The sequence below is a fragment of the Ambystoma mexicanum genome, chromosome 5p (genome assembly GCF_040938575.1).
Source record: "Ambystoma mexicanum isolate Mex_15411 chromosome 5p, UKY_AmexF1_1, whole genome shotgun sequence".
Classification (NCBI taxonomy): domain Eukaryota; kingdom Metazoa; phylum Chordata; class Amphibia; order Caudata; family Ambystomatidae; genus Ambystoma; species Ambystoma mexicanum.
This window is the reverse complement of record NC_090930.1, coordinates 1,368,876,918-1,368,890,861: the sequence shown is the minus strand read 5'-3', so window position 1 is coordinate 1,368,890,861 and position 13,944 is coordinate 1,368,876,918. Positions and strand designations below refer to the sequence as shown.

The following is a 13,944-nucleotide window of genomic DNA, read 5'->3' as shown; positions in this document are numbered from 1 at the left end:
TTTCCAGTGCTATGCTGACGACACTCAACTCATTTTCAGGCTGCCGTCGGCCACCTCCTCTCCTTCTCTTATCTCTGATTGCCTAACTGTCATTCAAGATTGGTGTGCCACCAACAATCTTTGTCTAAATTCCAATAAGACTGAGATCCTCCTCATCGGTACACCTTCACCATCTTTTCCCCTCACTCTCTAGCAGGCTTCCCTTGGCCCTCCTCCTACCACTACCTGCAAGGTTAAGAGCCTCTTGGTCATCTTTGACTCCACACTTTCCTTCTCCGCCCACATCTCCGACATTTCTAAAAAGTCAAACTTCCTACTGCACCTCCTCAGAGGTACTTTGCCTTTCCTCTCCTTCCCCCAGAAGCTCACTGGGTCTCATAGCTCACTGGGTCTCATTACAAGTTTGGCAGTAGCCTTGCCGGTAAAACCGGCAGGCCGCTACCAAATTTGTAATTTTTTCCGGCACCCGCGAATGTGCAATTACCGGGTCATTACTGCCAGACCCGGTAATTGTCTATTCGCAGGCGCCGGAATGGAATGCTCCCCATTCCCATTGAGCCTGGGCTCAATGAGAATGGGGAGGCCGGATGCACTAGCACCATTCAGAATGGTGCTGGTGCATCCGACATGCTCTGCTCGCGGGTGCCAGTACGCCCGCCAGGTCTGGCCTGGCGGACGAAAAGGCACCCGCGCACAGAACTCATATTTTTCTGGTCCGAGAACTACGGTACCGGCAAGCTTACCAGTACCGTAGTTCCCGGACCGGCAAACTTGTAATGAGGCCCACTGTCTCCCAAGCTCTGGTTCTCTCTTGGTTGGACTATTGTAACAGCCTCTTTCTAAATGTACCTGCTTCTACTCTTCACCCTTTACAACTAATCCAGAACAGGACTGCAAGACTTCTGGACGGCCCCATCACTCCAGATGAGGTCGCGGCGACCATCAGGTCACTACCCTCAGGGAAAACACCAGGGCCGGACGGGCTTCCCGGGGAATTTTACAAGACCTACGAAGATTTACTAGCACCACTACTATCCCAGGTATACAACGAGGTGTACGAGGTGGGCCGCCTCCCTGACTCCATGCGCGAGGCCACCATCATCCCACTACTGAAACACAACAAAGACAGCACTAACTGCAGCTCATACAGGCCCTTGTCCATGCTAAATGTGGACTATAAAATACTAACGGCACTAATGGCAAGGAGACTACAGGCCGTCATCCCGCACCTGATCCACTTAGATCAAACTGGGTATGTGCAAGGTTGATCCATTATGGAAAACCTGCGCAAGCTGCACCACATCATATATAGCACCGAGGGCGGGCCGGATAGATGCGCGGTGGCGTCCTTGGACGCCTCCAAAGCTTTTGACTCGGTCCGGTGGAAATGGATCCATGCCACACTGGCCAAGATGGGATTCGGCCCAGCTTTCTTAAAGTGGGTCAAACTCACCAACACAGACCCAACGGCCAGGGTGCAAACCAATCACACATTCTCTGACAAATGGAACCTCTTCAGAGGGACCCGACAGGGTTGCCCCCTCTCCCCCTTACTCTACATTTTAGCCATTGAGCCAGTCGCTGCGTACCTCAGGCAGGAGTACGGTGACTGGGGCATAACAATAAACGGGGTGACCCACCTAGTTTCCATGTACGCCGACGCCTCCCTGCCACTGTGAAACTTGAGGAGAACCATCTCCGGAAGCACCTCAAGACCTTCCTCTTTGCTTCTGCCTTCACCCCCCCCTTCTCCCCTGCTGATCTGTTTCTCTCTCGGCACTGTGCACCTGGCCACCCTCTGTCCTCAGGGCCCAGATACCTGCTCACCCTGCCCCCTCCTGCACTGCCTCCAGGACACCCCTTGCTTTGGGGTATGTATCTGTACCCATACAGTCTACCGCCCCCTTTCTTTTCTTTCTGCACTTATCAGACATACCCTGTCTGCTAAACCCATCACTTGCCACTTGTTGGCTGCACTACCACTGTTTTTGCCTTTATTATTTATTTATTTTATTGATTTATTATTTATCTGTTTCTCCTCTGTGTCGCACTTTCCACTGCTCCTCCCTTTCCATGCACTTTTCCCCTCTTTCATTTCCCATGCACTTGCGCGTTCTCAATGTCACTGGGCCTAGTAAGATGTGTGCTTTGTTCTAACCTGTTCCCCTCCCTTGCCATGTCGCGCTCTGAAACACTTGTCAATTCAATAATAATATAATATAATATAAAAAATAATATCATTAATTTCTCTTTTGTATTTGTTAATTTATTATGTTGGAAAAGATTCAGATGTATTATGCAGATTTTCTTTTCCTCAAGTTTTGCATTAATCAAAAAAACTACATTATTTGCATTAAAAGAACAGGATCAAAACACAAAGTCTTGCTGGGCACTGCAACTTTGGGTTATTTTTAGACACTGAAACAAGGCAATGAATAATGTTATCAAACATACAACATTAATATATTATTTTAACATTTAAAACATGCTTGCAGTTTTAGGTAAATCGCTATACAATGTGACTAGTGTTGTGGTACTGTTTTTTTAAGTACTATGACAAGAATTCCGTTCAGTTTCACTCAGAAACAGTCCACTTTAAAATGTCTGCACAATGACGAACTCCAACTGTTCTGATTGTGACACATGCACAGGTTTTCATATTGGAAAGAGCCAAGACGCTGATCCCAAAAATGGCCTCTGAATTGGTTTTTTCTTGATCAAAAGTGCTCAACTAGTACCTGTATCAATTAGAAAAGGAAAATGCAATGGGCCAATCATAGATGAAACCCAAATTGCAATTGGCCAATCAGAAGCTGTATATTCCTAATGGAGACGCTGATTAACAGCAGTGTCCATTTAAGATATGTATTTATTTATTTTTGCATTTATAGCAGCGCACAAAGCCCTGGAGCATCTAGGCGCTAGTTACAGTGGACATAGACAAGATTTTGTCAGGTGTTACATGTAAGTTACATAAGCAGCACGAGGCTGAAAAGTCATGATAAGTAGGTTACAGGTAAATTACATGTGCAGCACAAGAATGCTCAATTCATAATCGGTATTTTGCAGGTAAGTTACAATTGCAACACAAGGCTGCACAAGTCATAATCGGTAGATTGCAGATCAGTTACAATTACAACACATATATGCATATGTATGCAATAGGGCTATGTGAGAGCCAAAGCTCTCTTTGCCACCCCTAACAAGGGGCATATAGCATGCAAATACAACATGTTGCTTAGGGAAGTTGTTTCATAATAGCTTTGTTGTGTTTATATTCGTGTTATGACCCCCTATTCTGAAATATTGCAACTTACTCTGGTGGTTTTGAAACGCTTGGATTGTATGTTCTTAACTGTACTGCTTTTCCTTCTCCCTGCAGGGTGTTGAGGGAACTGGATTGGCTTTCATTGTCTTTACAGAAGCTATTACTAAAATGCCAGTAGCCCCACTGTGGTCCATTCTTTTCTTCATCATGCTTTTCTGCCTGGGCTTGTCATCTATGTTTGGTAACATGGAAGGGGTTTTGGTGCCACTGATGGATCTAAACATTATACCCAAAAAATGGCCTAAGGAACTTGTTACTGGTAAGTGATTTACTTCCTTTTCAGCATGTAAATGAACCTAAACAGTACTTGGTATTTGGGCAATCATGTCTGCGCCTAGAAACACGTATGTACAGGTGCGTTATAAATGACATATCATATCATACATTTATTTATTCATTTAGAATTTTAAAGATCACGAGCCATAGCCACATGTGTCAAAATACTCTACATAAGTCAGTTGGGCAGGGAGAGATTAATAATTTTGAACACTCTACAAAACAATAGCTCAAGAGAGCAGAATAATGATAGAGGCAGGATCACTGCGTTAGGCATGAAATATGGCAGAATTATACAAGGTACAGAGTCCAGAGATTAATAATCTATGCAAGGGATTGGTTTGAGGAAAACATAGTCTGATCAGGCCATATATGAAATCCCATGTATGGGGCTGGGTAGGTGCGACCCGTGGAGCCTTGGGGAGGGAGGAGCTAGCCACTCCACACTGTGATACCTGGAGATGGTACAGTGAGGATTCTGCACCGCTTGCTTTCCCCAGCCTATATGGCCAGGCTTGCCCCAGAACCCCACCCAACAAGACCAGGACAAAAGGGGTACAGTGGATCCTCATAAGAGATAGACTCAGGTAGTGACAATAGAGATGCAGGAAGCTTGGAAAGGACACATCAGTGGAGTTGAGTGGTGCACACACCCATCTGGGAGAAGTAGTGATCACAAGAATAGGAGGATAAGAGGATTGCAGGGACAATTGGGCTTGTGGGGAGGGTACAGAGAAGTTATCTGCAAAGGGAAGGATGGACGTGTTGAAAACCAGACAATGCCTCATGACAATGCCATCTGACTTAAGGATGGTGGCGACTCAATTTAAGCCCTCTATTCGTGGCCTATTAGGAAACACAGGCAGGGGGCAACTCTGAGCACAGGAAAGGGATGATAAGGGGATTATAAGGTGAGGAAAAACCTCTGACAGAGAGGAGGGACCAGGGAGCCCTGACCAAACAGGGGATATTGGTCTTCAGGATTATTGGGCAATCAGGACCAACATTTAACACATTGAGGTTACAGGCTTCCCTCCCTCATCAGATCATTTTCGAAACCTAATGGAGTACTGCTGGTGGATTTACGTCACCGCACAAAATGATCTTCACCTTTCTTAACAGTAAAACACAATTTTCTTTCTTTATAAACCATGCATTTTGGTTTTTTGAACGGATAAACACCTTTGAAAATTAGATCTCATGAAAATATAGCGTTTAAATGTTATGTTGATAAAAGCACTTTACAGCACGTCTGCCACTTTTCTAACACAAAAAAGGTACTCTGCTTTGCACTTTTCCACAAATGCGATAACAACTTATATAATAGCTATACGACTATTTATTTTCATTATGATCGACATTGCTTCAATTGTTTCTGTGGTTTATGAAGAAAATAAACCATATTTTTACTGTTAAGCAACGTGAAGATCATGTTGTGCGGTGACTTAAATCCACTGGCAGTACTCCTTTAGGTTGCAAATATTATCTGAACAGGAAGCCTCTAGATCGCATATGATTTTGTCCAATCTGTTTCTACCCAAAGGTGAAAGGAACCCGTGAGGACGGATCTTAACATACCTGCTAGAAAATATCAGAATCAGTCCAGAGACTCTAGCACAGACTCAGGCTCTGCACCTGTTTCTTTAATTTAGTATATTTGTGCCGTAACTTAAGTATTCAGTGGGTAGTTTATTGTTGAATTACTGACTCAAAGTCTCTATTTACTGATTTGTGTCAGAACTTTATGAACATTTTCTGTGAATTCATAAATTCCTGTTTTTACGAGTTGATTTTATGAACCTGCTGATCGTTCCATTTTAAGATTTGCTCTGTTCTATTCATGATCACATTTGCTTTTGCACCTTATTCCATTTTATTGCACCTTATTAGGATAGTTGTCTGTCCACACTACATTTTTTAATAGGGAAAAGGAAAAGGGGAAAAGTAAAACATCTAACTCACCTGGTCGTAATGGAAGGGCGAACACTGCAGAAAGTTAAATCTTGCCCCTCTTCAGGAAACTATAGGGGTCATTGGATGCCTACGTAAAGCAAATACATGGCCAAATTGAGCAACGTATTATGAGAGTTGAGGAGGAACTTGGGCTAATACCCCGAGCTGCTCTTGCGGTGAATCAATGTACCATACATGCTTGATAAACCGAATACTGGGCTTACCAAGGGATGTTATGGAATTAACGACCATACAAAAAGCCACTATGGCAAATAATACCTTGATCCGCCTCCTGCAACTACAACTGTTGCTTGTGAGAAGCCAACACTCAAACAAATAACGTGTCTTATTTCATTGTCAAGATCTATCAGACAAGCCCAGTGGACGGATCTGATTGATGCCTCCAGTCCAACTGCTTTTGTGACCCCTCAAAACAGCCTGACCTAAACAAAATGTCATGCCCGACGACTAAACGGATAAGCTTGCTATGAGGCTGGATGAATTGTTTTCTTTTATCAAATCTTTTAAACAAAGTGTCTTTGAGACTTTATCGATAATTAACAATTCACTAAGGAATATGAAAACTGTCAAGGAGGTGCCTGATACACTCATTACTAGTGCCTTGCCAACTCTGGCTCCTGTTCAGAATTAGAGTTTTGCTAAACCAAAGCCTTAGATCTTGATAAATGCCGAAGTGCTCCTAACCAATCACAATCCCCAATTAAATCTGGAAAAAACTATTGCTTGCTAACCCTATCTCAACCTTTCAATCTTCCACCTATTGTACTTAGTCTGGTTACTTGTATGTATTCCCTCTCTTGCTTTGACACAAAAAGAAACTGCCACCCCCCTCAAAAACAATGCCACTCACTAGGTGAATACTAACATATTAGGACCCTTAGTCAATTCGCAAAACCTTCTAATGGCTAGATGTGTTCCTTGGGCTGGTCCCTTTGTTAAATCTATTGATGCCTATTGTATTATCACATTCACACACATCCCTCTGTGCTTGAACGAATCTTAAAATCCAATCTTTCCACAGGTTTTTGCTCCTGTAAAAGCAAAATAGTATCTCTGTATTTCATCTGTACACCACATGCTGTTTGATTGGTTCGTCGAGATAAGTGGGATAAGTGTGGCAAGGCTCCTGGCCTAATTCTACTATGCCTGCACCAATCCGACAACTAATTGGATAAACATGAGCAAAAATAATCTTTCACTCCTTACCAATGAATATTGCAGAAAGGTACATGGCCCAGCACATACAGCATGGTCTATGATAACTCAAAATCGTTATGACATATTAACTACAATCGAGGAAATAGACTGACTCAATGTTCATTTTGACAGTCTTCCTCAATGTAGAACCAAACATTCCCCTGTCTATTGGGAACCAAAGTAGGCAATCTGAGATGGACCACATATCTATCAATGTTCCATTCACTCCATCTGTATACAAAGTTTAACAAGCTCTGCTGATGTGCGGTCTGGGCAAGAACTTGATAGCTGTCCGGGAACAGACCTGAACAACACCAATCTCATTCTGTCTTGGAATATAGCTGGGATAAAAGATACATTAAATAATGATGAACTATGATGTGGACTTAATACAAGAAACCTGGTCTAGCAGTGATCTGCATATGGATGGCTATTGCACCGGTCTAATCCGTGCCTCTAGATAGCTGGCAACTGTCTGTACTGTACTATATATTGTATTTTACTCTGTACTTACATGCTTGCAATAGCCTGCGGTAGGCACTGTAACTAAGTTTTGAGACTCCTTGTACTGTTGTGCCCAGCTGCCCAAGGGCTTGGTGCGCATTATCAAATAAACAAACAAACAAAAAAACAAGGATAGGGGCCGTCTAGTTGGAGGACTAGTAACTTTTTTTCAACCGTTCTATTGAAGTTGACATCAAACATATCTACTGACTCATGTAATATATTGTTATTATCCTTAACTAACCAGAAAGACGAAATGTCACTCTGAAACAACGTATATAATAGTCAGTACAAGCGTGGAGATGAATCATCACTTGCTGCCTTAATAGGGCAATGGAAATAATGAAAAGACGTACAGCAGGTAGGCAGTATTGGGTCGACATTGGTGGCGACTTTACTGCCAAATTGGGCAATGGTCCAACTCACTCTCTGAATGACTTCAACAAGGAAGATTCTCTGAACGTAAGTCTGCCCATGAAATTAATATCAGTGAATGGCAGAGCTAAGCTACCTCAGATTTCATGGAAGGAACTACCTGACATTGCCATAGGGGTTGCTCAACTATAGATTATTTTTGCAAAACATTGAACAAGTTGCAATCTATTACTGACGTTAGAGTAATTCCATTCATTGAATGAATGAATGAATGAATTAATGATTCCATATCTATATGGCGACTGTTATGCCATATTGCTGAAAATTAACTGGCCCTTGATGTGGCCTAAATTTATTAATATTCCCCATTTGGTTAACATTCTGCCTTCAACATCCTGCAGGTGAATTAGGTGGTATTCGAAAAAAGAAGGTGAAACCCAACACAAAGTAATTATTTCAAATTTGACTTTGCTTTTAGACATTTTGGATCCAGAAAAAACGTTATCTGAGAATTAAATCAATGTTGATGACTGAAGAGTTATCATCCTCTTTTCTTAAAATCACTAAAACACATACACAGCGTCAGAGTAATGGTTGGTTTGATATGCATTGTGTTCGTGCAAAAAGAAACTTTGCCTAGGTACTGAAAGACACAACGAGTGATTGGCAGGCAATTGTTAAAGTCTGATGCAAATATAAAAGAATGTTGGCTAAATGTAAATCTGAATATGAGGAACAATCTTAGGTTGATCTTTCCAGAGAAGCCAAGAATACAAACTCCAGAGTATTTTGGCAAATGGTTAATCATGAACCAGGTTATGAGACATGTACTAATATGGTAGAATCAAACATGCTGGATTAGGAATGGCCTACCCATTTCTCAAATGTATACAATTCTTCTATAGGTGGTTACTCCTTGGCTATGTCAGCAAATATTGGTCGCAAGGCTCAATGCCTATTATATTTACGTTGGAAGGGATCAGATCGTCTCTAACGAAGCAAGTGTGAAATCACTGCCCTAGAGCTGAGGGCATTCCAATCAATCTTTTTAAAACGGTGGCTGACTTCTAGGCACCAATTGTAACCACTGGATTTAATTCAAAGTTGATGGTGGGATACCTGCCTGGTTCTTGGAATCAAGCAGTGAGCTGTCCCATCTATAAAAAGGGACTAAGAGACCCTCCTGCCTTATTTTATTAAAGATTTTCGCACAACAGAAACATCAAAGACATTTGCCCTCATTACGACCCTAGTGGAAAGTAACTGACATGACCGCCATAGCGTAAATAGCGTTTCCGCCATTGCACGATGGAGCAAAGTGCGGCTAATTCTGACCCATCGGGCACGAGCATCACGCCATGGCGGAAGTGCAAAGTCCGCGATGGCGGAAATGACCCCAAAACGCCCCTTACCGCCGTCGTACGCCGCCCTAGGTGCAATTCCGCCACCCATCTTAGCGGTCACCGTAATGAGCGGTCAGCGCAAATTACGTTCACCGTAAATATACGGAAACGGAAGTAAAAACATGGGGCCGGAACGGGAAAAAGCACGCCGTACACCTATAAAATCAGAATCCCAACACAACCATTACAAATCCGACCCTGAGACACATCCCAACCCGTTAGCCACCCCAGTTAAAAAAATAAATATGGGAAAAGTTGCTAAAAAAGCGTGCGATCGCAAGCGGCAGGTCCACTTATCCCATGAGGAACTCACCGTGCTCACAGAGACCCTCCAGGAGAATGCTGCCGTCGTCTTCTCGACGCAAATGACCAGGACGGCACTTGCGAACAAGAAGGCCATATGGGCCCTGGTGGCACAGCGGGTAAGTGCGGTGGGGACCGCACCCCGCAACCCACAGCAATGCAGAAAGCGATGGGACGACTTGCGGATACGCGTCCGGAGCATACTTTCTGCCAACCGAAACATTGCCACAGCTACCGGGGGAGGATCGGAATCACCCATCAAGTTGACCCCCTGGGAAGAAATCTGTGCCTCCACCATTGGAATGGAGAGCATAGAGGGAGTCGGAGGGATGGAGAAAGGAGTGCAGACATCCGAAGAATCAGGTAGGTGGCCCAAATAAAACAATGCTAAATCCACAATGTCCAATCATGTGAAGTACCATGTGTCCCCATAGTGCAATAGAAACACATGTCCAGGTGAACGTCCACATACATTGCCATGATAGCGCCCTTTAAAAGTCAGATTAAATACATAAATAAGTAAAAATCCTAAAAACACCCTCTACATGTGCAGCATGCACACCCTAACTGCAGGCTGCAAAATAACTGCATCCTCAATCCACACAAAAATGAGACCACCTCCAAGGCCCTGACCCAAATCACCCTCAGGTACCACCCCAATGCATGTGATAAATTGCCATTCCAATTTCCACAGACCCATAAATAACGCTCGCCCTCCTTTACTCCACCACAGGGTCCGATTCAAACGACGAGCTTCAGGACACCCCTACCAGCACACCTGCAAAGAGGGCCAAGACCAACGGCCAAAGACCCTCCACCTCAGCTGCACGGATCAAGACACGGCAGCAGCACAAATCAAGTGGCAGCACACTGGAGGGGACTTCAACAGGCACCCCAGCAGCCAGCATGTCCACAACAGCAGCACCACAGGTCCCCCCAATGGATGCCACAGAAGGCACTGCTTCTGGTGGCAGCAGCACCACAGGTGACACTGCTTTCATGCCAGCATGCTCCGACACAGAAAACGGTGCTGTCGATGTAGGACCCATCCATGACCTGTCTCAATCCCCCTGTTTGTTTCATCCCGTACACCATGAGGAAACCACGCAGGGGCACCCACAAGACGACGACTGGCCAACCCCCACAAGGCCTGTGGCAAGGCAACATGAGGTGATCAGCCCCTCTGTGACACCACCGCGAATGGGCATGGCCCAGCAGAGGCAACAGTCCCTCGAGCAGATGATTGTGCAACAGCAGCAACTGGCCACGCTCCTCAAGGAGCATGCTGCTGAATGTGGGGGTTCTAAGGGAGCCATTAAAACATCTACTGAGACACTTAGGGCAGAAATGGAGCGAAGTACAGAGACACTAAGGGCACAAATGGAGGGAAGCACCGAGAGCCTGAGGGGACAAATGGAGAGAAGCACCGAGAGCCTGAGGGGACAAATGGAGAGAAGCACCGAGAGCCTGAGGGGGGGAACTGCATGCGACGTCCAAAGACGTATGTGGTGAACTTGCCGCTGTGCGCCGTGTGCTCACTGAGCTCTCACAAACCCTTAGGGACATGCATGGACGTGAGCAGGCAGAGACATCATCCGTTGCAAGTTCCGTCCAGGGCAGCCCCCAACGTAGATCTGGGAGGAACCTGCGCTCCACAGGCAGGGGTGCCCCTGATACCCGGAGAGGGGGCTTGCAATAGCGTCTGCCCACTGACAATGAGCAACTTTGGACACTGGTGTTCGGGGGGGAGGTAGGAGGGTGGAGGGGGTGTGTTGGGCTTTTTTGGGTGGCGGGTCGATTGGGTGTGTAATATCATTTTACATTTGCTATACATATCTTCATATTCATCCAATGAGATGTGTGGACATTGATCTTTGTGTACGAGGCCTTTCTTGGCGTACAGTCCACATTGTGCATGTTCCAGACTCACACAGTGCCACAGGTCCCGTGTCCATGTAACAGCCACCAGGCGTGAGTGCTAGAAGCATGCATCTATGAGATTCTGACGAATTTCACGGGCCTCCTGTGCCTCGCGGACTCCTTGAGGTGCTGCCACATCCCCACCCTCATCATGACCATCTTCAGGTGCTTGCAGTTCTGCGTCAGGGGGCATGGCCACATTTCTACGTACGCACATGTTGTGTAGCATGACGCATGCCATGACCATCTTTGCAACCTTCTCATGGCGGTACAGGAGTGCCCCGCCAGACCTGCTGAGGCAGCGGAAACGAGCCTTCAGTAGGCCGAATGCCTGTTCTATGACTACACGGGTACGTGAGTGGGCATGGTTGTAGTCCTCCTCATGCTGGTTCTGTGGGTTCCGGATTGGTGTAAGGAGCCATCTCTTCAGTGGATACCCGGCATCACCTGTATGTGGACAATGAAGGATGTTTGTGGAATGACATTGGTACGTACGCATCCCCACCCCCTTCCTGCCAGGTCATTGACGCATCACCTACCCCACATTCTCATGCATTAAATGAGACTCACCGAGTAGCCAGGATCGTTGCCCTGCGTGTCGCTCCATGTAGCGTGGTATTGTAGAGTTCCTCAGGACCATAGAATCATGGGTTGATCCTGGAAATCGGGCACAACAATGTGTAAAGATCCTGTTGGAGTCACACACCATTTGTACATTGATAGAATGATATTGTTTCCGGTTGAGGTACTGGACCTCCATGGCATGTGGGACAACCAATTCGACATGGGTGCAGTCGATGGCACCAATGCAACCCGGTATGCCGCCAAGTGCATGGAATCCCACTTTTGTGTTTGTAAGCTCCTGCTCCGAGCGTGGTAAAGAGATGTAGTCGTCTGTGTGCTTCAGGAGGGCATCGAGCACTTGGAATAGTGTCCGTGACAATAGTGGCTGTGAAATGCCATGCAACTGTCCGACTGTGTGCTGGTAGGTGCCTGTGGCCAGGAAGTGGAGTACAGACACCACCTTCAGTAGGGGTGGGATGGCGGTTGGGCTATCTATCATGCTGACAAGGTCAGCGTGTGATATGTTGACAATGGCGGTTATGGTGTCCCGGTCCAGACGGTAGAGGGTGTGGATCTGCTCAGCAGTGAGGTTGAACGGATTAGCTCGGAGGCGTGGGATTGCGGGCTGCCTGCGTGGTGGTAGTGGCTGTGCTGGTGGGTCGTGCTGCCCCTGCCTTGCCCTCCTCCTCCTCCTCCTGCGTCTCCTCTGTGCGGCCGGTTGTTGTAGTAGTTGGTGTTCGTCTTCTTCTTGAAGTTGGAGTACTTGCAGTGCCATCAGGTCCCCCAGGCCCAACATCGCTAGTCCTGTCGGTAGCATTTTGGAGTGGGTGTGGTTGTGGGAGGGGTTTGGATGTGCAATTTATGTGTTTTCAGGCTGTATAGCCTCCACCTGTGGTGATTCATTCCACCTGTGCCAGCTGCAATAACTTTTGGGCGAGCATGTCCCGCACACAACGCTGCAATTTGACGCATGGCATCTTGCAATTACAATCATGTATTTAATCCCGATGGCAGTGAAATATTGGTTTATATGTTAATTCTGCTATGGTCCCATTGTTTCACATAGTATATTTGCAGTCGCGAACAAACTTGTGAAGGGTCAGTAGAATGTAGTACTCGATCAACGGTGGACCCTCATGCAGCACTGTACCGACGTTTCACCGACGGGCGGGGAGTCCCATTAGTGATTGAAGCCAGTTACCATTTTCACACACAGCCGCACTACATAGATGTATTTGTGAATTCAAGCGTTCACAGATGCCTTTTCGACGTGATGTTGCAAATGAGGAATTCGAAGGACAGCACTTTTGGTGTTCAACTAGCGGCGAGGAGACGCCCACAGGTCTGACTGGAAATATAACGTTCTATTGTTGAATGTCCTTGGGACAGGGCCCATGACGAGAATGCAATGATTGATATGAATTGAATGGGATGCGCAATAGCGTAGTGGACGATAAGGCAGGACGTTCCCAAATACATGTTACTTCACTACACTAGAAATCCGGGTAGGAGCACAGTGGATTTTGCAGACTGCATTACGCACAGACTCAATGGAAATGTCAAATGTTATGTGAGTAAATATTCAGGCGTTTTTATACCGGGATGAGGGAATGATGAATGGATGCATGGACAGATGATTTATTTGTGAGTTTGCCATGTACATGGCTTTTTGGAATCTATCCCCTTCCCCTGCGCTATGTGATGCAAAGCTGCCATAGTGGGACCATCGTCTATCTGCCCTTGTTGAACCCTCCCTGTCTCGACGCGCCTTCAAACACTTGTGTCTATGCACGTTACTAATCCCATCTAATGGATTCTGTTTTAACAGACGCATGCACACATACACTCGTTTGTAATAGTGTATTCACCTCGATTTATATCATTGTGATTCGCAAGTGATTTTTCGGTGAAATTAATCCTTTGAGTGGGCTAGCATGCATATGGTTATAGATTTAGTGTGTTGAATGAAGTGAATAATACATATGAAGTTCGGATGCCCATACTATTATTTTTTTTTTCATTTGGGTGACAGGTATCTCCTCCCCTTTTGCCGCTACCATCTGTACGCCACTCCTGCAGATGGCTTTTACAGTCGACACC

General features: G+C 45.6%; 1 protein-coding gene across 2 annotated transcripts in view; it reads left to right on the top strand.

The window, feature by feature from the left end:
• Window positions 1–13,944, top strand: part of SLC6A19 (solute carrier family 6 member 19) — a 791,726-nt gene that overhangs the window by 463,691 nt on the left and 314,091 nt on the right. For both annotated transcript variants that reach the window (XM_069613782.1, XM_069613781.1), the window contains exon 9: window positions 3,383–3,587. In XM_069613782.1, the coding sequence (XP_069469883.1) occupies window positions 3,383–3,587 (205 nt within the window). The remainder of the gene's footprint in view (window positions 1–3,382; window positions 3,588–13,944) is intronic.